A 26,241-nucleotide genomic window follows, 5' to 3' on the forward strand; every position below is an offset into this window, starting at 1 on the left:
AATGGCGTGCGCAGACTGACTTTCATTATTTACACAATTCACTTTTAAAATGGACGCCATTGCTGAGTGCTTGTGCCTGTCTGCCGAAGCTGGGTTGCCAGTCTAGTTGTTATTTCCCAGCAACCCCAGCTTTCGGAGGGCAGCCTGGCAGACAGGCTGCTGGACACCTCCCACTAGGCCAGTTAGAACCAGTTTCTGGCACTGTCTGGTAGGTGGGGTGAGGGGCATATAAAAAGTGGAGCTGTGCTGCCATGTGCTCAGTCAGAGCGCGGACCTGGATGAGAGGGGACCTGCTGCCAGGAGGTACTGCCACATGGGCCTGTGTACTGGCTCCTGAGCTTATCTGCACCCCTCTGCTGTCCACAGGACGAGGGACAGCCATAGTTGGGGCACTACTGGACCCTCTGCCGGAGTATAGGCGGTTGGGCCTAGGGGAAGAACCTACACTACTGGGACTGACTGAGCTTAGGCCCTGCTGTACCCAAGTTAGATGAGGGACTCTGCCAGCCTGCTGATCTTGCCCAGTGAGGGGGAAACCCAGGGAACCAACTCCCGAGTGCCTGCTGCTCTGCTGACTAGCGCCTGAGGAAGGAGAGCGCTATATTGGATTGGCCTGTGCTCCCTGCCTGCACCCTAGCGCCTCGTGGGACACTGTCTGCATGCCCTGCATAAGGTGAGCGCTATATTTAGTGGGCGCTATGCTTGGATGGACGGTATCCTGCCTGCTGTCTAGCGGTTGGTGAGGGCGGCGCTATGTACTGATTGCCCAGGAGAAGAGGAGCACTGTCTTCTGCCCCTGAAGTTGGGGGGGGGGGGGGGGGGGGGTTGCCTAGCGCCTGTTAAGTATTATACTTCGTGACCCAGTAGCACTGTGTGGCCAGGAAGAACTGTTTTATTTGAAAGCGCCACGGGAGCCAACCCCGCGTAATGGCGACACTCTGCGCATTGTGAAATTAAGTGGGTGCTCACCCCCGCGTGATTGCCGCCTGGAGAAAGCACCGCGCGGCCCGGGGAGAGGACGCGCCGCCGAGCACGCCAAGAGTGGGTGCCCACCCCACTGTGGGATTTATTGGAAACGGGAGCCTATCCTGTATTGCCCCCGCAGGACGGAACTCACCAAGATCAATGCCGCGGCCCCCGCGCCGCTGGAAGGAGAGACGCTGCGCCCAAGATCACCGCTGCGACCCCTAAAGTGAGGTGAAGGCCTTCGCGGTTACAGTTACGGCTGCGCTGGGCCGGTGGCATGAAGAGGAGTGTTTCCAGGCAACCAGGGAGCCAGTCGCGTCATCAGCCGCGCCCCCAGGAAGCCGCGCTCGGATTGGCTCCCGGGAAAAGGAGTGGCAGGGTGCCCGGAGCCGTCCCGGCCTAGGAGGACGGGAGCCTACCCCGCCTCCACCAGCAGAGAAGTACCGCAAGTGATTCGCAGGGCTCCCAGGTGGAAGAGAGGGCCGTCTGCGAAGTCCCGAGCCCCCAGGAGCGGGACCCGGGTGAAGAGGGGTTGCTGCCTGCAGCAGGAGAAGCCCAGAAGAACCGTCCGGAAGGTGCTGCTGCTGGCGGGGCTCCCGTGCTGGAGAGGAGAGCCCCGCATGTCCAGAGCAACAGCGGAGAACAGTCCCGGTGAGTGAGGGCCTCAGTGGGGGACTGTTGTTGGCAGAGGGGGGGGTAGCGGGGCACAGTGTCGGTGCTCGCCCCCGTTGGTCCTTCCCAGGAGACACAGAGAGTGTCCGTGCCGGCCTTTTTCCTTCAGCTGCCCCCACGGGACAGAGGGCAACTGCAACGATTGTGGCAACACCGCAACTTGGGGCATATTTGGATCGAGTCCTGGGGGGAGGGGGGCCCAGAGTCCCTTTATTTGTGCAACGAATTGGGCATTGCTGAACTTGAGAGCCCCGGGAGAGGGGGGGGACTCCAACGTGACCGGAACTGGTGTTACTCACGACTCTCCCCTAATGTACAGGTTTATGCCTAATGCTAATTAAGGTTGATGCCCCAGGCTCCTGATTTGATGCCAGGATGCATGCATGATTGGTTTAGGCCGGATATAATGTCATGCTATGAGGCTTTCATTCCATGCCTAAGCTAAAGTTCTTGGGCTAACAAGATGCCAAATGCTACTATGTGTATGCACTATGCTAATGTGATTAGGCTAATGCCAATGTGCCTTCTGCTGATGTTATGCCGAACCTAATTTGATTTATGGTCACAGGTTTGTGCCTGCAGATAATGCTTTCGGTTGTATGGTAATGTTGCCAATGTTAACCTGTTTAGGCCTAATGCTCTATGATAATGACGATGTTTCCCCCCAAGGCCTGTCGACGTTATTATGCCTAAGGTGAGGCCTCCTGGCCTGGAATCTTGTTTTTCCTTTCAGGTCTGATGCTGATGTGTCCTAATGCTAATGGGACGATACCTTTATTCTCACATGTTATTATATACTGTGATGCCATGATGTTTTTATTGCAGGATTGAGGCTGATGGACTTACCTTTATTCTTTGTACTTCTCAATGGTTCTGGCAGCGGCCCGATTGGCCCTGCCATGTATATAATCCCCCCTGTAAATATTGATTTGGCGCCAGTTGGTGCAGTGTAGAGATTACTGTGATTACTATCTTGTGTTTCTACAATACAAAAGTTATTCTTGCACAATCTTGTGTAGCGTCTCTTTTTGAAGTGTGCCTTGTGTGTCGCCTGTGTGTACTGCGTGGATGCTTTGCACATTTCCTCTGGAGATTGGCCCACGCGCTCTGCACCACGCTACCCATTTCCAACAGACCCCAAGAAGGGTGGTTCAGGTTCCCCAAAGCAAAGGGAGACCCAGACAGGTCTCAGAATAAGGGAGCAGTAAAAGGTTTCCACGTCCATTCTGAGACACAAGGCGGAGGTTCTGGTGGGTGTTGGCCCAGGGCACCCCATTTCCAACCCTGCTGCTTTCAGTGCTCCTAGTTGTGAAACAAGCAGGGGGACTGTTGTCTGTCCACAGAAACCACCCACTGCATCCTGTCCTATGAGCTGTGTTGCTCCTACCATAGGGGTAACTTATATGTACTAAAAAGGATGGTTTAGACCTGGCAAAAGACACATTTTGCCAGGTCGAAATGACAGTTTAAACTACACACACAGGCTACAATAGCAGGCCTGAGAAATGTTTTTAAAGGACTATTTAAGTGGGTGGCACAATCAGTGCTGCAGGTCCACTAGAAGCATTTAATTTACAGATCCTGGGTACATGTAGTACCATTTTCCTAGGGACTTACAAGTAAATTAAATGTGCTAATTGGGTGTAAGGCAATTTTACAATTTTTACCATGTTTTAGGGACTGAGTACCCACACTTTAGCACTGATTAGCAGTGGTAAAGTACACAGAGTTCTAAGTACAACAAAAACAAGATCATTGAAAATTGAGGAGTAAGGCAAAACGTTTGGGGGAAGACTGGTCTCACACATTTCAAACCAGTTCTGAAGTTTGAGATCGTGGATCCACACTCTTTCTAGGAAATATTTGTAAATGTGGTATCTATACTATCCCACTTGTTCCAAGATCTTCATGATCAAGGAAGGGAGTGTTTAAAGAGCTGCTGAGATACAGGCCAGTTTTCTGACCAACAGCCTTTCTCCCAGAGGTGAGTGAACCTCATCTGAGGTCTGCACAGCTTGCTGGAAAAGCTGACGGTCTGCCTAGCACCTAGAAGCCTGGCTACTGTTAGAGGCAAGGAGGGTGCCTGGCCCATCAGGAGAAGGGTCAGCCCTGGAGGAGAACCAGCTGTACACACACTGTGCAGAATTCCAAGAAGGATGCGGACTACCCCTGGGAGTGCAGCCTGGGCCAACCCATGTTGTGAAGGGCGTCTTAGATCATGGCTCCCCCACTTGACAATGTACAGTAATCATACATTTGAAATACCTACATGCTGCTGTCTGGTACCACCACAACGCTCGAAGGCCTGATACTGCTGCTGCAAAACTTCATGTGAATCCAGCATAGGATTTGCTTTTGCTGCCCTGTGCCCCCCTTAAATAGAGTCTGGCAGGTTCCCTGACAATTCAAGCTTCGAGGAGAGACTTTTTAAGGAGGTCATGTGGCCATCATTGGACCTCTTTTGCTAAATTGTGTTTTCTAAGGGTTTATCTGAAGTATTGCCATACCAGCGTTAATTTTACAATTTGTACAGTTATGTTTTGACGGTCATTTAGCTGTCTTTAACTTAAAATTGCAATGGGCAACAAATCAAACCTTTACACCTCCGTGGTGTGGTCTATCATTAATAAAGCATTTAATATCACATTTATTTAATAGTTTTTCTTTACAAAGACCAAAAGTTTGAAGTTTTGTTCTGGCTCAGGATCTTCTACTGGTCTTGAAGTCACTGCAAGCCCCCTCACTTTGACATCTTGGAAGTAGTATCAGAAATTGTTTTATAATTTTTTTTTTTTCCTAGTAGCAGTGACTACAGGTCACTGTTTAGGAGAGTTAAGCTCGTTGAACTTTCGTCCAACGTACTTGACGGTTTTTAGGACCATCTGGTGCTAAGATTGGGTTCAGGATTTATTCTAAAGTTTCATTCCGCATTTCACAGTAAGGGTTGGAAGTAATTCTTACCATATTGTGTTCTAATTTGATACGTGAATGTGAAATTCAGTTCCAGTTATTGGGTGTAGTAAGGGCAGGGATGAATTACACGAATACATCTGCTGAATATAGACCAGTGGAAAGCCTAGTTGTTAATCTTGGCACAACAAAACAGTTACTAATCCTCAGTGTCTGCATTGAGTTGTTGGACAAAGATAGAGATTTCTTCAGTTTGTAATCGGACTGGTCCAGAGGTTCTAGGATTCATCCATGTTGGATCCACCAGAAGGATGACTGTTTCTTAGAATTATTAGATAAATATGACTTGGATCTTCTATTACGGAAACATGGGCTGACCCTTCAGCTGGCCCAGATTTCTCTACCGCTACTCCTGAAGGCTTCTCGGTATATAGAACCCTGAAGAGAGGAGGAGGATTGGCACTCCTCTATCGAGACGAGTTTTCAGTCAGGACAGAGGTGATTACCTCCGCGGTCTGTGAGGCATTTAATTTTATTATAATGCTCACTAAACACCAGTCCTTCAGGGAGACCCTCTTCTACCGTCCACCAGGCCCCAGGGGAGATTTTCTATCAGCAATAGGCAATCTACTGGAACCTGTGGCGGGCGAATCCAATTTCACGATCCTGGAAGCCCTCATAGATAGAGAAACGATAGCCCTCATCACGGAACTAGAGGTATTAGGACTCTCCCAAAAAGTGATGCCTACTCACTCGGCTGGGCACACACTAGATGGTCTGTTCTCAAACAATGATCATATTTCAATAAGGAAGATTCTTCCCTTAACGTGATCTGATCACTGTGCGGTATTATTTGACATCAGGATACTACAGCCCACTTCTATGCACACCAGCTCAATCCTCTCTAAACAATTCAGGGCTTGGAGTGGCATTAATCAAGCCTATCTTAAACAACATTTAATAGACTCCCAACCGGAAGTTGTACCAGACCCGGAACTGGCCTCTACTAATTATACAGAATGGCTCCAAAATGCATTTAGCAGATTAGTACCATACAAAACAGTCTACAAAAACAGGAGGACTCCCTCGGCGCCATGGTTTACTGAGACACTTAGACTGGAGAAACAAAACTGTAGGAATCAAGAAAGACGCCAAGAATATGAAAACACAAAAAACACGTTACAAGGTGGCTCTGGCAAAGTATAAATGTCTTATAATTATAGAAAAAAGTAACTATTCTACTAGAAAAAATCGAAACAGCACAAAAGTACACTAAACAGCTGTTTCAGGAAGTATCCAATCTGGTAGGGCCAGTGGTGAATTCCACTAAGGAGGCGTCTCAATCTCTCTGTGATTCCTTAGCTATTTTCAAGACAAGATGGGCCAAATTTATTCCAATTTTACCACTCCTACAGGGGGCTGGAATCAACTGGCTGATAACAGTAGGAGTAGAGACACCCCCAGCTTCATGGAATTTAGGCCAGTGTCGGTGGAACAGATCATTGACCTGGTCAACACAGTCAAATCAGGCTCCTCAGGCTGATTTGATAGGCGCTAATCTAGCGAGCATTTGTAATTCTATGTTTTGCTCAGGCACCTACCATCATTCAGCCATTGTTAAAGAAAAACAATCTCGACCCAGGAGAGACCAAAAACTATAGGCCAATTGCGCGTCTACCATTTCCAGCAAAAATTATTGAAAAAATTAAGAACATCCAGCTGGCGCAGTTTATTGAAGAGAATAAGCTATTAGATGACACACAATTTGGCTTTAGGAAAGGCCAAGGCATGGAGACAGCACTCATCAAAGCATCGGATGAAATTAGAATGGTGCTTGATAGAGGAGGTGCCGCAGTCTTGGTGCTTCTGGATCTATCAGCAACTTTTGACACGGTTGATCATGCTACTCTGATCAACCGTGTCTCAGCCATTGGCATCGAACGAAAGGCCAAAGCCCTTCTGTCCTCTTTCCTCTCTAATCGGACCCAGTCAGTCAGTATGGGTGATTTTGACTCCTCAGTTTTTTCTCTCCCTTGTGGAGTTCCGCAAGGATTGTCGCCAAGTCCAACTTTCTTCACTATATATATGTGACGGACTGAGCACGAGTAATCAAATCCTTTGGGATGGGTCTCGCATCTTATACTGACGACACGCAACTGGTGCATGCGATGCACAAAGACGGAGAGGCAGTGGCGGCTAGCTTTCATGATGGCATGTTGACCATTAGCTCATGGATGGCAAGTAACTGCCTTAAATTAAACTCAGATAAGTAATGGTCTTTGGTAAGCTTGCCTCAGGATTGTCTCCGACCTGGTGGCCAGCTGAGTTGGGATAACTCCCCACTCCTGTTAATGAGGCCAGAAACTTAGGTATTATATTTGATGAGAGCTTATCTTTTAAACAACATGTCAACGTAGTGGTCTCCTCATCCTTTTATGTCTTAAGGATGATAAAGAAATTGCTACCTTTCCTCCCAATTAGTACTGGAAAAAAACTCATCAGTGCCCTGGTTATGTCAAAGTTTGACTACTGCAGTGGCCTTGTAATCAATGCCCAAGAAAAAGTTCTGAGGAGGCTGCAACTGATACAGAATGCAGCCGCCAGGATTCTGTCAGGTACTCCAAAGTTTAAGTCAATTTCTAATGCGGTGCTCCAGCCCTACTGGCTGCCCATAAAAAGTAGAGCTACATTTAAAGCACTATGTATTGCCTACAAGGCAGTTCACAATTTAGGACCTGAATACCTAAAAAAAAGCTTTTCTGGCATACACACCCAGCAGAGCCCTACGCTCAGCAGATGCCAACCTTCTGATCGTCCCCATAACCAAGAAAGCCAACTGGGGTGATAGAAGATTTATAGTGGCCACAGCTAAACTATGGAATTTGCTCCCCCTACAAATTAAGACCAGACCATTCAGAAAACAAGTAAAAACTTGGCTCTTTGAGCAATAAGTGGCCAGCCCTCCGCTAATCCTTACAGTCCATAGCGCTGTGACACCCATGGGTATTTGTGCGCTCTAAAAGTTGTTAACATAACATAACGTAACATTAGGCGGAGTGGGGAGTAGCCTATATTGTGGACTTGTGCCAAGTTGTCCCACACCATAAACTGGTGTTTGATCGGTAAAAATGTTGAGCAGAGCATTGTTGATCTGTCACAATTGAACCTATTGCTATTCAATAGCTTAAATACTGGAATGAGGAAGGGAGACTGTCTCATGAAGATTGTCGGTAAGTGATCCAACCGTTCTCAGAGGCGTGCAGCACCACTGCCTATTGTTGCCTGTATGTGGTGAATTGTGATGAAGAGGAATGTGCAGATCGGTACTGCACTGTGTGCATTGTGCTGTATGAGTGATAATTATCAATAGCTATTTCATTTCTATCTCTTCATTGGGGGTGGAAATTAAATGAAATATGCTGTTGAGGACTGACCCTCTAAAAGCAGTCAACCCCAATGCACCCATGGATGAGGGGGGAGTTTGCAACGATGTGGACGTCAGCAGCCTCTGTTCTTCCCACATATGAACAGACGACTAGTGCCTGTGATACCTAAATATGCAAAGGCGGTTGACGTATTATGTAGCACACCCTACGTTATGTAACAACAGTGCTCCAAGGCAGACCACGCCCGCCTTCCCCTTGTTGAGTTAGCAAAACCCTTTATAAATCTAATAATTTATGACGTCCCTATGCGGCTGCTTGGCTGATTTTAATCCCAGAGTAGTGCTGCAATACATCTTGTTCTGACTTTCTGATGCATCAGCAAATTTATAAGACACTGCTGCCTGCTGGAAAAGAAAAGGTAGCTGTTCCAGCCAGCTATGGAATGAGATACTTGTTGATCTATGCAATTAAAAAAAAAAAAAGCAAAGCGCGACTTACGATGCATGAAAATCTCCCAATTTTGTACAGAGACGTGCATATAAGGTTAGCGGGCTCCAGTGGATACTCCAACAGCGAGGCTCAAATTGGGAAATATATACTAGAGTATAATCCATCCTTAGCGCCATCACTTGTAAATGCCTTTTAACACCATCAGGCCTCCTGAAACCTGAGTGGTAAAGCACCCTTCCAAATCTCATTGGTAGCAATTGATTCATTGCAAAATGATCTGGTATAAAGACAGTGTTGTGTATTTATTAGAACTTGTGTTGTTTAACATATAATTATGACAGTGGTAACACTGGAACCATCTAGAAGGATGTTAGCCCTCCATGTTGTTGTCTTGTTATTAATGTAGTTCTAAATTGACGTGGGATATAGACAGCCACACGTGCGCGCGCACAAACTCACAATTCCCAAGCCCATCCCCCTCTTTCTGTGGTAACTTGACCTCCTTTGGCATTGAGTGATTTAGTGAGGTGTTTTTATGTGAAGCATCGAAAACAAAATGGTATCTAGTTATTTGGAAGGGAGAGCATGTGGAAGAGCGAGAAAGGGTTGCAGACTTTGGAGGGAACCTTGGATGTAGTTTGCTAGGGGCATCAGTGATTTACAAACGCCTGGGGAGTGGGTGAGCGTTTGCAGTGTGTGTTTCCTACTGTTACTCAAAGCAGCATCGCCCCACGCATCCCTCATTCTTTCTGCTGCCAGCTCCTTGCCAGCAGCACAGGCACAACCTTTCTCAATTTCTCAGAGTCCGAATCACTCATGGTTTGTATGTGGGACCCTTTGAAGGGAAATGTCACTTTCCAGTGAGAGGCCTCTTACACTGTAATTTTAGTGGTACTTTTTAAATCCCCCCCCCCCCCCCTTATTTTCATCCTTTCTTGTTAGGTGACCTGTCTCTTGTCTGCTGGCATGGTTAAAGCTTTAAGGAGAGTCATTTAAAGCATTTCCACCTAAGAAAGTGCATCATAATACTTTTTAAATTGGTTCTACATGTCCCGCCTTGCATAGAGACCACACTGCAATCTGGTAAGAGGCAGAGACTGCCATTAGAGCACAGTTGAGCACACTGACTGCTTCTAGCCAGGCACCACCAAGACTCAGCACTGCAATCTCTCAGTGGCATCTGTGAAGACACCTCCTCTCTGTTGCAAAGACGGTATCTAGCGTCTGCGTCACTCACTCCAGCCCATGCCATTCTAGCCTATGAGTAAATGCATTCTGGTACAGTGACAGGAAATGGCCAGTGTCAATTAGAAAAGCTGCGATCTGTTTAGGTTGAACGTAAATCATACGGAAAAGTAAAAGAAGCACCAATTTCTAGTAAGACTATTGAGTAGCGATCACCACAGTATTTTGAATCGACCAACATCAGTTTTTCTCTAGGTTTGACTGTCTCGCATGCTAGCGGATGTGTAGGTCCCTAACATATATGACGCTTTGTTTTGAAATGTCCCAATAGAGAGAATGTCTCCAGGTTACTGCTGCATGGCAGTAGTGTTGCCTTCAATGCCCCCCATAACTTCTTTATAAGACGCAACACACTCTGTTTTTTCCACTTGTCCGTCTAACAGAGTTTTTGCATGTTATTACATCAGAGAATCAAAAATCATTTGTCACTTGATTGCTCTGGTACTCCTTGTGTTTATTCGAAGAGTCAAGAGTACGTGCATCATCTAACACCAACAGAGCCTCATGGGTCTTTGGATTTCCTTGTTACTTACTATTCTCACACTCCCAAAAATATTTATGCCGCCATATGACCTGCGCACTTTTCATTTGCAGGACGTTCCTCAAAATGTTGCTTTTGAGTATTGCCGGGGATCCGGAATGCAGCAAGTTTGGCTGTAGAAGTGCTATATTTGCAACTAGCTTTTTGCAGCGTGTCTGCTGCATTGACGCTAATGTGCCTGACCCGCCTGACCCCTTCATGGCTCTGAAATGCGGGTCACTGCACTTTCCAGTCACTCATAGCTGTACTGAATTTTGAATGCCGTTCTCTAAGGAGATGGACTTTAACTAGTTGTGCCATGGGCTGTTTTAATGGGAATACGTTTCTGCTTTAGTGAGTCGTATTCACTCCCGTTATTCCTCCAGGGAATCGAATGCTGTTGGCGGCTTCTGTTCCGAGATGCTGAAAGGCTTTTGCAGTTGCAACCTTTTGGGCAGCCCGTAGTTCAGTGTGAGAGCTGGGGACATGAATTCTGTATTCAATTAATATCATTTGAATCCGTGCTTCCTACTCGCTGCCTGGAGTTGTGTAGTGCCCAGGAGGCATAGTAGGCTGGGGCACAAAGCTTCCGGTTTGGATCTGTTTGTTCCAGGTTTAAAATTAATGCCAGCTCTGTTGTACAGCCCCTGCAGTTAGTTCATTATCACTCCTAAGTTTCTTCTTATTTTGGTTGCATGCTCATATTCACTAAAGTATGGCATTTCTGTGTCGTTTATTGTTACTCCTAGGTCATGCATATGCTTATGTTCCTTTGAGCATTTCTTTTATATTTGTTTTAGGTACTGGTGAATAGACACCATCTTAAGAGCAAAGACAAACGATACATACATTTTTAACTGTGTGATGAGACAAAGAGCTTCGAGGTGTCGCCAATCCAAAAATTAACATTAGTGGTGAATTCTTGTAATTCACTATTGGGGCCAAGTCCTACTTGGTACTGAATACAAGAAACAGTGAGGAAACACATTTTTTTAACTTTATTTTTCAGTTTACTTGTTGTAAATACAAGAAAAAACAAATTGGCATCAGATCATTGTATGTAGGCATATCGATGACTGTGTTAATGGCACATAGGACAAAAGGCAGCATCAGGGAGGGAAAGGTACAATGGGGAAAGAAAAATCATTTGGAAACACAGTACCGTGAGGAAGGATCCGGGCATGACACTGAGACTTGATGCGAACATTACTGGGGTCGACCCTCTCGCTCCCTGTCGGGCTGAGGAAACACATTTCTAAGACCCTTGATCAAAAATATAAAAATCTACCTCAAAAACCGTATATATTTCGTCATAGAATCTGAATGACCAAGTAACTTAATCTACACTGGATTAATGAAATGTCGTACTAGACTTTACTACGGCAATGTAAGTACCTATAAAAGCCATATAAAAAGCTGCACAGAACAATGAACACAATACTATGCTGCCAACTCCAAGGATCATCACTTTCACTGACTGTTCAATACACACATAGACTCCAGTGTTAACAATCCTGAACAGTACAACCCTGGCAACCACATGCAGGCGAAGCTGTGCAAATTCACGCCAAAAGACCCAATAATCAGTACAGAAATGCTCGATTGCCTCCCACATTATCAAACATGCAAGACAAACAATTGGTTATAGTTGAAAGGCACCGTAACTGTGATACTTCTCTTTGGCCCCTTATATCTCTCACTATGACTGTAGCTGTCTCCCAATACAACTACTGCACAGTCTTTGGAGTCCTTCTATTTAAAAACCTAAGTAAGCTGCACAGAGCACAAAACTGCGCTGTCAGACTTGGCTTGAAGTGGTCAGACCACTTTTACCCTTACCATGAAGTCTCTTCACTGGCTATCTGTTAAACAAAGGAATTAATTCAAAACCCGCTGCTTGAAACACAACTCCCTGTATGTCCTGTCCCTCCAATTTGTATTATGCTACACCCTTCGAGCGCATGCCTAGGATCAGTCCTTACTACTTCTGTCAGAACTGAAAGTATTGGTGACATATCTTTGCACCAACAAAGCTCCCCCCTCTGGAAATATCTTCCATTGTATTGTCACCAGGAAACCAAATCATTTCCTTGCCCAAATATCTGAATACCTACTTTTTCTACCAACATTTCTGCCTAAAGTAATGTCCTTTACTGTACGTACCTCAGCTCCTGTTTCATCATTGCTCTGCAGCTTCCTTTGGTCACAAGGACACTTGGCAAAACCACTAAAATAAAATTAAATAATAAATAAATAGAAACAAATGGATACACTAGGCTATACGGTAAGGGCCATGACATTAAATGCAATCAGTCAGCAAATTAGTTATCAGATAAATCACTAAAAATCAATTTTATCTACTATTTTTCGGATAACGCCCGATCAACTACACAGTTTTCCCCAGCACATTTTCCTTTATTTCCAAGTTCTAAGAATTTGCTTATTCACTACCACTAAACCATAGTGCATAGGTTACGTTTGATCGGGTTTTCTGCTTAAGTTACCAGGTGTATAATTTAGTATTGCAAAAACTGGCAATGAAGCAACAATTGTCATCAAACTCACCGAATCAAAAGCATCTCATTTAAAGGATTCAACTCTAACACATTCCCTTAACATGGTAAACGTTCTTGTATTTTTAACACTTCCTCAACATCTGTCTGAATTACTCCAGGCTAACTTCACTTTTCAGACTTAAGTTCGTAAAAAAATAACACTCTGTTTGATGAATGTACCTTTGACATCTATATCACTAATAGATATTGACTTACTGTTGAAAGGTTCTCAGGACAATCAGAATCTACTGAGATCCAGTTGTAACAACCAGGGTCCTTTGTTTCTGGTTCCCTGAGGCCCTCTACCGTACCGCAGACCCACAAACTGGGAACCAAATACCCCTTTTAGCACCAATTCCAAGTGTAGCAACACATAGCAGTCCGTTGCTTACTGAGGAAGGTTCTGTAGGCTGGAAACTCAGAACTCAGTGTCACTACAAATAACACTCAATAAATCTACGGCCAATCAGTGTTTTTCTTTTGAAAAAGAAAAGTAGTTTAAAACACACACAACTCAATCCTGAAATTTTATGCATAATATTAGAGACGTACACCTTGGCAGATGGAAACAGCCACTTAAGGGCCCCATAAAATAAAGGGGACATACTCTAAAGAAAGGGCACAGTACTTAGCTCCTTAAATGTGGACTACACCCCATAGGTCTCTGGTACTTGTACGGGTATGCGTCCAAGCTGAACAAAAACCCTAGAACCACAATACCTGCATATATTCCTACTGCAAATCATGTGGTAGTCATTTATAAAATGTCAGATCTGCCGCCCTAGTGTGTCGCCATATATTCAATAATGAAACCTGAGCATTTCAATGTTACTAAATATTTCAGGATGTTACCACAAGTTTGCATATCTTTTGTCTTTATTTATCAAACAAGCTATACATGTGGCTGTGACACACGTTCAATAACGACAGCTCAGAACAGTGATCATTTCAATGAAGGGCATATTTCTATCATTGCACCTGCTTACCTACCAACCCCAGAGGACCGAGAAGCCCAGTGATTACCATGAACCCCCCTCAGTTTAGCTCTGGAAGTTCTTCAAACCCTGTTAAATGTCTCGCAGGTTCACAATTTCCCACGCCGAGAGACTTTGGGTGGCAACATCCAAAATATCTAATGGGGACTTGCCACTCTCCAGGAAGCATCCAACAACCAATGTAACATGTCTGTGCTGCCCCTTCCCTCCTGGATGCAGCACAGAAACCAATAAGTTCATTTTGAAGCCCCATGCCAGGGAATTTGAGAAGCTCTTTCTGCCCTGGGGAATCCTTTAGATTCATTCATTAGGCCATAACTTGTTCTTTCTGGGTAAGAGGCACAACCACCACCAACCCAGAACTCTACCAACTGTCGTTCCTTGCACCATTCCACCCCTTTTCAATATTACGCACTCACATTCTGACATGTCACTCAACATTCTACGCCACTTCTGTGACATTATGCATACACACACCACACATCCATACCCACAGAAATATTGCAAAAAGGAACATATAAGATACTGGGACAGATCAAAGCACCTACCTCAACATAATTTCATCAAACTTCTCTGAACTTTGTGAATAGGAGCAGAATGTCTAGACATTTCCTAAAAATTATGAACACCAGTTTGCCCCAAACCGGAATCATCTGAGACCTCTAGTCTCCCTCTCTGTATCTTCTTGTCCTGGAGTAATCTACTACCATCTAACCAACTCTAGCCCCAATAATTCCAGTGACAATCTCATCAGATCCCTCTTTCCTTTGTAGGAAAATAACATTGCACTCATCCATCCTTTTTTTGTGTGTGTTTTTAAAAACAAAAAATGTAAATATCTGGTGTCTAGTAGGTTTTATGTCCCCCCTTGGGGCTCTTTTGTGCTGCTGCACATGTCTATGCCAGTGGGCCACTCCGCGGGTGTCTGAGTTGATTCCTTCTTGGATTTGCGGTCCCAGTGTGATCCCCAAGCAGGGATCCACTAGGAGGAGTTACAGCTGAAAAGGGCACACTGTCCCCTTTCCAGCAGTACCTCTCCTACGTAATCCTTGCTCGGGGACAGAGTTATGTTCCACAAGCAAGGATTAAAGTGAAACCCCCCTAATGGCCCCAACTGGTTTTACTTTCAGTCATTGTGACATCAGCAGGTTATGTGCACTGTGCGTCACAGCGATTGAAAACAAATTATATTGGGATGCAAGGAAAGCTTTACCCTTCCATCCCTTCATTTATTTATTTTTTTAGAAAAAATCCTTGTGGTACAAGCATCATAAGGATTTTCTGAATCATTACGGTGCATGAACCCTTCGTGTCCACCGCATGACAAAGGTAATATGGTGGACGTGAGTGGTTTGTCTATTGCATTGAAGCGGTTAATGTGCTAACATTGGCAGCATTAGCACATTAGAGCAAAACACATGGAAGGGAGCCAGCAGGAGCAGACAGCTAGGGCCGTTCAATGCAAACACTCCGGTTAAGGTGGATGGATCCACTCTCACAGCGAATAGTGTTAAAAGAAAGATGAATACACCAATGGGCAGAACTAAGACAGAGATTGAAAAGGTTTCAAGCCAATGGCTGAAGGAGGCAGGTTGAAGGAAAACAATGGTTGAAAGGGACGTGCCCAAAGCCCACTAGTGTATATTTATTTTTTGCTAATTTTACCTGTATTTATCCATATTTATTTTGGGTTTTGTGGAAAACTGAAGCTGAAATTAGTATATTTCCACTTTTATTCAACCAATAAATATGCACTCATGCTTGAATGCTTGCCAGATTTCAGTGATATGAACACCCGCAGAAGATAAATCAATGCACTTATATGAAAATATGCACATTTAGTATCAACCCTGTGCATATCTACTGGTGTTAAAGCCTCTATACTAAAAATCCTTTCTTTTTTAACCCCCTCACCTATGAATTCACACAGCTATTGGCCTGGCAGTCATGGCAGACAGTATTTAGAATTACTCAAAAAGCAACCCAATTTCCGTTTTTATCCACCTTGAAAAGTAAATACAGACAAGAAAATGAGTGTTTTCTGTCTGTATTTATCTGTAAAAATATGTAAAAACGGAAAACAGGGAGCCTTAATTGTAAGCAAGAAATGTGGGTTGACAGCATACTGTCAAAACCCATACCTAAAAAGAGTCCGCATCCTATAACGTTTGTCCCCTTGACTAGTCTGCACCACATTTCAAATGCTGAATGCTTGGTGTTGGATCTACGTCTCTGGCAAGCAAATTGATTTTCCTATGGAGTAAAGGCCTTCATCATCACTGCTCTTACAGTTGAAGGGTTTCTGTAACATATTACAACGCAGAGAAAAAAAATATCTGATATAGCTTTGTACATTTTATTAGGCCTGGGCAGTAAATTCTGTTCCGTTCGTGGAATTTGGGTAATTTTGCGTTCCGCAGAGAACGCGGATTTGCCAAAAAGTCTGCGATCTGCGGCTTCGCGGAATTTTTTGCTTGTTCGCGCTTTCGAAATGTGTGTTCGCAAGATATTTCTCCCCGAGCACGCAAACAGCGTTTGCGAGCAAGAAAAAAGCATTGCGAACGGGTGGAACAAGCAATTCCGCATGTTCGTGGAACTTTTGCATGCTCACGGAGATTTTTTACCGTTTCGCGGACCTTTGCGTTGCGCGACTACGCAAATTCTACCCACCCCTACTTCTTCTGCATTGGGTTAAAGTTCATAAGCGAATATGTGTTGAAAAATTTCTTGCTTGGACATGCAGCTACTAATCGAAGATGTCCAAGTGCTTGTTGCAGGTACAGCAGTGACTTTAAGACTTATTAATCGATCACCCTTCCAAATCCCGCCTAAGTAGCAGCCATTTATGTGTCTCAGAGGCTGGAGTTTTAGAGTACAGCTCAGTGCAATGTATTCCACTCAAGTGCAATGGAGCTCTACTGTAAAACAACACAGAATCTAGTTTCCAATTAATCCAATTTAAATAAATGAGAACAGTGAAATCATTAAACATAAATACTCTATCTAGTAGATTAATTTAGTTGCTTCCTTGTTTTGTGATTCTTGTGTCAGCTGTTAGGTTTTCCTAATTAGCTCCAGGCCCCAATTCTGAATTACCGAAGCTTTAATTTGAGAATTTGAGTTGAAGACTGTCAGATGTAATGGAGCCGTGGTTAATGAAGCCACAAGCAGCGTATAATTATTGTTACACGTCGGCGATTCGGCAACTTCTCAGATTTCTGAATTCCTCCCTTAGTCGGTACAATTCACTGGCAGCCGACTCTTGAGCAGGGCTCCCGATTGAATTAGTCCTTTGAGTAATTGAGGGGAAAAAGAGATTTTTAAGTGTAAAAAATACAGTTTAATTCTTAAACATGCATATCTTGTTGTGGCACATACCTTCTGTGCAGGTAGAATCTTAAATGTGCTATGAATCGGGCAGTAGCAGTGCTCTGCTGGCCGCGAGTCCAGCTTGCCCGCTGGTCGGGTCAGTTTCAGGGCCATCGCTTCAGCTAGCCACGAGATATGTGTGAACCCGCAGGACTCGCAGCCGATGCTACATGTTCATTCATCTCCATTTCTTTGTGATTTGAGAGTAAAGGTCTGCTCAGTTGGAGTCCTAGAACTGCGTCTCAATTTATCACGAGACTTGTTGCTAAAGGCTTGCTTTTCTGCTTTGACAGCTGACCCTTTTAATTGGTGCACTTGCAGAAAGTACAGTAAGTGGTAACTTTCATGTTTTTACTGGTGACAATTATTGCAGTTCCATCTCTGCTGAGTAACAGTGATGAATGACTAATATGCCCTGATTTAGAATTTAGTGGATGGCTACTGTATCACAAATGTTAGGGACAGCCCGTCCGCCTTTTTACAAGTGCATTTATATCCTAACACACTCGTAATGAGGCAGATGGGTTATGCGCCACGTTTGTGATGGAGTACCTGTCCAATAAGGTCGCAATCCAAGCCTGAGGCTCCTCAGGAGCAATTAATAACCAGACTATCCCGCAGTGTAAAGCCGAACTCTGGTGACCCTGACAGGCCTCATTCACTTCCACAGGTCTTGACATGGCAGGTAGAAGGCAGTATGAGTAAAGTGGTCCTTTGACCCAGTGACCTGGAGATAGACCAACGCGCCAGTGGAAGGCCAGGCCATGATCCTGGAGAAGTTTTTGAAGGGAATCATGTCAATGTTCAAAATAATGGAGAGGAATAGGGTGTTGTGGGATTCTGGGACAATGGTGTTAATTTTTTATTACTTGTTTGTGTTCACTGAGGAGCACGCAGAAATAGTCTATTGGGGTTCCAAAAACTCCTGTGGAAACCTGTAGTATTTCAGTTAGGGTAAAATGTAAGATAAGTGGAAGGCAGTAGAGAGGTCTAGGACCATGAGGATCATTACTACCAGCTTTATTGAACAATAAATGGTGGCTCTAGATAAATTAGTTGAAAGTGATTTGCATATTCAACAGGGAAATGCTCTGGCAATCAAACTTATTGGTCAATTGAAATGCTGGGCGGTGATACGATGCAGAATAGCAGAAAGAGGGAAAAGGGTGAAGTAACTTGTTGCAAAAAATGTATATTTTGTCAACCAAATGATTGCAAAATCTAACAACATTCAAATAGTCAGTGTATGGTTTGTAGCTGCTCCCTTTGAGTATGTGATATCTTGGAGGCAGAGTGGTCTAGTATATGCACCAATACAGAGATACAGACCTTCACTTAGTCTGTCTCGCAGGCTTTCGGGATCTTGTAGATAGAGCTCATTGGTACAATTCCACCTCTCCAAGTGGTCCACAGCGGTCACATCTCTCAAGCCACGGTTTCTTAAACAGCTTCTTGAAGCTTGCCTTGTGGTATACAAACACTCTGATGTCTTTCTGTTTTTGAAGAAAAATGGCTGAATTGAGGAAATGACTGTGGCAGGCAAAAGAGGTAGACAGTCTCTCCTCACTAAGGATTTGTATATTTGTCAAAAATGTTCATTGCTTACTTGACTTATGTCGTAGAGAGCAAGAGAAATATGTGGTATACTGAACATCAGTGTTAAGATTGTTACACTGGACTGAGGCCACCAGGCAATGTGTTGTTTAATAACACACTTTAATAAAAGACATGAATTTTTTCTTTCATGTGTAACATAACGTGATATAAAGCTGGCTTTGCACTTTTTCACTTTCGCATTACAGAGCTAGCGCTTTTTTGTTGGCACTTTACTCATGGTACAAGAAATAACCGACTAATTTTTAACTTTTGGGGGATTTTGCAATTGCAAATGTGATAATTTACATCACATTAACTGAAGTAGATTGCTTCCACAGCGCTTATTTCACAAGTATAGAATATGACTAAAATAACATTTTAAGTTATTTTTTCATAATGCAGAGTCAGGCGTTTTTGCTGCTTTATAAATGTGTGCCTTGAGCCACATCACTATTCAACCTTGATGGGATTGTTAACGTATCTTATTAAAATAACTATACTCTGGAAACAGTACAGTATGAGGTTACTTTTTTGAAAATGTAGAACAGAGAGATTGCTTTTCAAGTCAACCCGCTAAATGTAATATTCTATAGCATTAAAATGCCATATCGACTCCTAAACATCTTCACAACCGTAAACATTGGTCTCCAAAATCTTGGTATCATGAAGTGATCCAAAAGCAAATTTCAGTGTTTTTTAAATTTAAGTATTACTAACGTTTGGTCTCCAGAGGTCCAATTATTCTATTTTGAGAAGCGCATCATTCACCTGGATCCTGTCGGTTTCTCTTTGGGCCGACCTCCAAATCGCTTTGGCGCATGGTTGCGGATGTTACGCGTGTTTCTTGATTACTTGCATATATCTTATGGTGTACATCCGGGATCTTCTGCAAGCCTAATTATCAAATTTTCTGTGTACTGTGAAACTGATTTTGAAATGAGATTGCTTTACCCTTCAAAAATAATACTTTTATTAAAATCTGCAAATGCTTCTGACACACTGCAGATGGATTATCCACGCCATGAAGTACGAATTGAAAATCCGAGCAGGTGACATGCCCGCCTGGGACTTGTACCAGCTGTCGCCCAGCAACGTCAAGCAGCTCTTACTGGATATTCTTCAGCATCAGCAGCAAGGAAGGTAAAGACAACAAACACCTTTGTCACTGGAATGTGTCTCTGTGCTTATAAGTAGTAAAATGGCTTAGGGTGGGCAGCTTGTTTGTGAATGTTTGTGGCTAGATTGTTGGAAAAGCTGAAATAATGAACTTTAAAAGGTAATGTAAAGATCTACATTGACGTAGTTAAAATTAAAACAGAAATAAATATTTACAGTGGATTCGTTCATTTCGGTACAATGAACGTTGTTATAGTGGGCTTGCTCTTAATTATCCCCACTCCTTTGGTTGCCCAGATGACCACTGAATTTCTAAGCATGCTTACAATTTTTTGATATTCTGCTTGCTGTTGTATCTGACTCATTACGTGACGATTAATCCAGCCACTGGTCTGCTTACGCTATGATAGGTGCTGCTGAAATCTAATGCTAAGATGGATGACTATATCCAACAATATTTCTGTTCAGTGAGTAGATGGACCTTTCATGTTGTTGACTGCGTCCACACTCCTTTTGAACAATAGCAAAGGCTGGCAGGATGAAGTGAGTTTCATGGAAGGACCTAGCCTTTTGCTACAGCATATTTGATTTATTTACCTCAGAGGCTGGAGGGCTCAGTTGCCACAAGAAATCATGTACCGCCCTCAAGATCTTTGACATAGCGACCAGTTTGTTAATAACTGAACATCCATCATAAACAGGATAAAAACGATTCGGTCACATTATCTTTTACTCTTATTTGGGATTACCCAACAAGACAATCTGTGTTAATGGGAGTCTTTTGTTCAGGTCAATAGATGTTAATGCGAGTCTATTGTCAAGTCAATAGTGCTAATGGTAGTTTGTTGTCAAGTCAATGCACGCTAATGGGAGTCTTTTATCAATTCCCTTGGTGTTCTTGGGAATCTGCTGAGTAGTGGTTAATGTACATTAAATGTATGACCTATACCTAGATATCTGAAAAACGTGATCTGCGTATTTTACATGGAGTACAAATCACTGCAAACTACTGGAAAGCTGAAAAGATTGGAAATTCAGTGAGCTTACATTTTTAAATGAACAAGTAATATACAAATGGTTCATGGTTTGAGTGACTTTTGGAATGTCTGGAGGGTCTGATCACTTGTGGTTTTACAGTCAGTCATCAGCACATTATTTTCGAGATAGAAGGGAGACGCTCACTTGTATAGGCATACGATTACCTGGTCAGGTCTGAGGACTGCACTATGAAGGAGCAGTGGAAATAATCTATCCTCTGCTGGTGACCACTTACCCTCAACCTATCCTGAACTATGGGTGTATGATACAGCAGTTCAGTTGCATATAAAAGGCTGACTTTGGCATTACCACTATCCTCATCATCCTGAAAAGCAGCAACCGTAAAATTGTGGACAGGGCTTTTATTTGTGCAGGTGCATAGGATGATGCACATTATTAGTCTGATTATTGCGTACAAAGTAACCACAATCAAAACTGACAGCAGTGACTATTTTAAATATTTGAATTCCCAAGTTCCCAAAGATTCCACCTAGCCAACACCAGATGCCACATCCAGTCATTTCTGAAGCTCATGGAACTTCTTAATGCTATCTTTAATGTGAGCTATTTGGTTATGTATAGTGAGTGACGTGTTGGACAGATATGTGCAGTATTCAATTACTACTATCGCGCAAACACCCCCCCCCCTTTAATACAAGGAGCTAATCCAAAGCCATTCTGTTCTCTAAGAGCATGTTTTCACGAGCCTCTAATTAATCACTAATCAATCAGAGTGGAATGGTGGTGATATTCATGACTTTCTCCAATTTCTCTGCATTGTGTCTAGTCTCTTGAATTGCTTGCTGTACTCCATATATGGGAAAGAAATCTCATGCCATCTCTTGGGAGGCTGAGCAAACAGTGTGTCTGTGGACATAGATCTGGCCCTAAATCCATAGTTTTTTTGCTCCCCATGCCTTTCCAGTTTGAACCCAGCCATATGCAAATCAGTCTTGACCCTGTCCCCAATGGGAACACGCCCTGGGTATGCACAGATGTGAGTCAAGGACTCACTTTGCCACTAGATTCAAGCTATCCTGGCTGATGAGGGGTGAAGCCCAGAAACCGGTCCTAGGATGCTTGCTTCCTGTCCACTGAGAACCTGGCATGGCAGTTTGGGCTGGACTGTTTTTTTTGCTATTGATTTGTTACACTCACCAGATGATGATTAGATTTTATGCTATCTGTGCTTGGTGTAATCCGCTAACTTCCAATATCATAAGTATGACCATGACTATCTGAGGAAAGCAACACGAGATGTGAGAGGCCTCCAAAAACATAAAACTGTAACTCTTGTACCTTGGAATATTCATGGGCTGAATAACCCAAAAGACTTAGGTTGGTGCAGACCTATCTGGCAAGGCATGATGTTCCATTGCACTATTGCTGGAGACACCCCTAAAGAATACTGACTTCAGTACATTTCTTAAGTAAGTCTGGACATTGTCCACATACTGTCCTTGTTTCTAATACTGTCCCTGCCACTGAATAAAGTGCCTTCTTCGCCTTTTTTATGAGAAGTGCAGCAGAAATAATAGACTTACAACTCCCTACTATGGAGGTTAAGAATAATGTTCTAACAAAGGTACTTCAGCCTAGTCACGTGCCTACGGAACCGCTATTACCATATCATGAGGACATCACAAATACGATAATGGCTACTTGGGACAAACCATTGTTCAGCACAAGGCGAACCAGCCTCTCTCACACAACATCCCACACCAGAGAACTTGGTGGTGCAGGCGTCCATCAGTAAGATGACTGCCAACACCTTCCCTACCACCCCACCTGCTTGTGAGTCGAAATTAATAGAGACATTTGGCAAGTATTTTCCTCCACGAAACTTACTCTTCAATCAGTGAAGACCTGCTGTCTTCTATGCTGCTACTCCCATATTCCTGTGGAGCTCAGTGGCCCAAGTTTTACAAGCAGTTCTGGATGACCTTAGGGCACCCCTGACTCAAGCTGTCCAGGATGGTCACAACACAGCTAAATTTGTCATTCGCTCAGGCCTTGACATGACTGAATGCTTAGGTCGGGCTATGGGTACCTGTTTAGCACTTCGGCGCCACGCCTGGATGAGGTCTAACAACTTCTCCAGGAATTTTCAGGCATACTTAATAGACTTGCTATTTGATGGCTCTCACCTTTTTGGTGACAAAACTGATTCAGACATAGAACAGCTTAAAGAAAGCAGGGCAACAACCTATTGTTTGGGTCTGTCTGCCCCCATCAGAAAAATCCACCAGTAATTTCACCTCCTCTGTGGCTGAGGTCGGGGTTTTCAGTTTGGCCTTCTAGCCTTTATGTGACCAAGGTCACGGCTCACAAAGATAATGCTCAGGGCATCAGGGACAACAAAGAGCTCTGTTCCCCGCCCCTCCTGCATTCGCAGTCAATAAAACCGCGTTAGTGTGCCCTTTCCATCACACAGCCACTCTGTCAGAGACAGGATCCGATATTTTCTTCATTAGTCTCAAGTCATCACCTCAGACAAGTGGGTCTACTAAATTGTACATCAGGATTATGGCATCCTATTTCTTTCCACCCTAACGTGCCCCCGTACCTTCCACCACCTTCCGGTCAGCTGACGGAGGACCACCTGTCCATCTTGCAGCAGGCAGGGCAGGCCCATTTGTCAAAAGCGGCAATGGAGAGTGTTCCAGCCAACGGGAGTAGTAGATGGGTGTTTCTCCTGCTACTTCCTGGTGCTATTGAAGAACTGAGGCCTTCATCCTATTTTAGATCTATGCCCTCTCCAGGCATTCGTGCAAAAGGACACATTCAAGATGCTCACGCTAGCCACGTCCTGTATGCCCTAAACCCGAGGGACTGGATCGTGACATTGGACCTGCAGGACTCTTCTTCAATATCCCTGTCTTGCTGACCCATTGGGGCTACCTCTGGTTTACAGAGGGCTTTTCAGTTCACAATGCTCCCTTTCGGTGTCACCAGTGCCCTTCGGGCGTGCAGGAAAGTGATGTTGGTCGTTGCAGCTCACCTTTGGAGGTCAGGGGTACCAGTCATCCTGTACCCCGATGACTGGTTGTTGAAAGTGTGCTCGCCCGAGGCAGTTGTCACCCAGTGCCAGACAACAATGAACCTGCTAATATTGTCTGGGTACACTATCAACATGCCAAAGTCACTCTTGACTCCTTTGCAGACACTACCATTTGTCTGAGCCAGTCTGTATCAGTAGGTTTTTAATGCCTTTTCTCTGGAGCAGAGACCAGGAAATTTGAGCTATGATCCCGATGTTTCAGCTTCCTTTCTGAATTTCAGTGTGGATGACTGAGCCTGCTGGAGTTGTTGGCCTCCTGGAACCTGCTGGTGAAACATGCCTGATGGCATATGCAGGCTCTGCTATAGGACCTCAAGTTCCAGTGGGCTCAGCACCAGGGTAATCTGTCAGATTGCATTCAGATTTTGCAGGAAACTGCAAAAGATCTTCAGTGGTGACTGCTGGACAGAAATTGGGTCAGCAGCATACCCTTCTCCCTACCCAACCAGATTTGATACTAGTGAAAGCTGCATAACTTCTTGGCTGGGTAGGCCAATTGGGAGAGGTGGAGATCAGAGGCCTCTGAACTCCAGCAGAAACTCAACTCCACATCAAGTTGTTGGAGGTGAGGGTGGTTCACTTGGGATTGAATACCTTCCTGACCACCATGAGAGGAAGGGTGGTGCAAGTGCTCATGTGAAACACATCTGTATGTGGTACTGCAACAATCGGTTCTGGGTGGGGTCTTGGGGTCGGTGCCAGGAGGCTCTTCACCTCTGGAAGTGGCTGAACTGCCAGGGAAGTTCTCTGTTGGTAAATCAAATTGACTTACTTCAAGTTAAGTTTTCTAAAGTTTTTTTGTTCATGTTTGTGTCTGGCTCACTTCTCTGCTTTTGCCAGATCAGCCTCCTTTATTTAATCACATGCTGCCTTAAGATTTTTTTAAATGTTTGCATAATTTATTTCCACCAAAACCTTTTGTGATGCCATAGTGTTACTTTAATTTAGTACCTACTTTTTTGATGTGCACTCTTTTTGAACTGCCACACATATTGTCCTTTGAGACTTTTAACATTGAAAATGGTCTTCTTTTCCATAACATCGGGTAGAGCTGAGTGAGCGAGCTGCGGTCTCATTCTGTTAACCCGCTTTATACAACATTCTTCACTGATAAGTTGATCCTGACTATTAGAGGTTCTTTTGTACTGAAAGTGGTGACGCCATTTCATGTAGGACAGGCTATCCCGACATTTTTTGCTCTACCACACCACTCTAAAAAGAACAAGAGACTTCATTGTTTGGACCCTAAAAGGGACATTAAGCTTTTATAAAGATCGCACCAAACAGCATTGGGTGGATGATCAGCTCTTGGTGGGGTTCTCTGGGTCAAAAAAGTGCAAGGCAGTGCAAAAACAGACCATCTTCCGATGCATTGTTCTCTGCATCAAGATCTGCTACACACTGGCTAAGAAGCAGCCTCCAGAAGGGTTACAGACTCATTCCCTCAGAGCCAAACCTGCTACCACTGCATTGGCACATGGAGTGCCTGTCGTGGACATACGTCAGGCTGTGTGGGTGTTGGTACATATGTTCACGAAGCACTGCTGTCTTGACAGCCAGGTCCCTTGAGAGTGCAATTTTGCCCATTCATCCTGCAGGACCTTTTGGTTTGAGCAGGTTCACAGACCCATCACCTTGGGAGCTACTGCTATGGTATCTGATCACAAGGTGAGGAATCTGCAGTTGGAAGTATCCATCAGAAGAACAAGTTACTCACCTTTGGTAACTTTCTTTCTCGTTGATACTCTATCTAACTTCAGATTTCTCACTCAGCCTTCCACATCCTTGTTCTGTGAACAGGACTCATTTCACTTGTAAAAAGGTTACAGTATAGAGGTCTGCACACTCGTCATGCCAATCTCCTGATTGGCTCTGCATCTGAGGGAGCAGACAGCCTGAGGAAGAAACTGACATCAGTGCGCATGGGTGGTGCATAGATGTGTCTCTGCTCATCACTTCCGAAGCAGAATAACATTTGTGTGGAGCTACACTACGCCGTCTTTTGGTGTGCATGAGCACTGCTCTAAAGGTTTCTGGATCCAGTCTCATACCTGAGGAATACTCACAAGGGGAGCAATCTACGTCTAGCTAGAGTATCCACCATAAAGATTGTTACCAAAAGTAAGCAACTTGTTTATATGGACCATACTGTTATAAGAGCTAAGTGCCTTAAGTAAGCATCTTGGTTAATGAGTGTTGGAACACCTTCAGAGTTGTTTTGTCTTGGTCAGTCATGAGCATGCATGTCGTCACCCAAACTTGTGATTCCAAAGTACTTCAGTAGTTCTGTTACAGAGCTGTCAAATCAGTACCTAACCCTTATAGCCCCAACATAGTCATACAAAATAACGTTTTCAGACCT

General features: G+C 44.1%; 1 protein-coding gene across 1 annotated transcript in view; it reads left to right on the top strand.

Moving 5' to 3' along the window:
• PHKB (phosphorylase kinase regulatory subunit beta) overlaps positions 1 to 26,241 on the top strand; it is a 1,466,493-nt gene that overhangs the window by 1,362,032 nt on the left and 78,220 nt on the right. Inside the window, exon 27 of the mRNA XM_085637773.1 lies at positions 19,670 to 19,804. Coding sequence (XP_085493899.1) covers positions 19,670 to 19,804 — 135 coding nt within the window. The remainder of the gene's footprint in view (positions 1 to 19,669; positions 19,805 to 26,241) is intronic.

Source organism: Triturus cristatus, chromosome 12 (assembly GCF_964204655.1).
Source record: "Triturus cristatus chromosome 12, aTriCri1.1, whole genome shotgun sequence".
Classification (NCBI taxonomy): domain Eukaryota; kingdom Metazoa; phylum Chordata; class Amphibia; order Caudata; family Salamandridae; genus Triturus; species Triturus cristatus.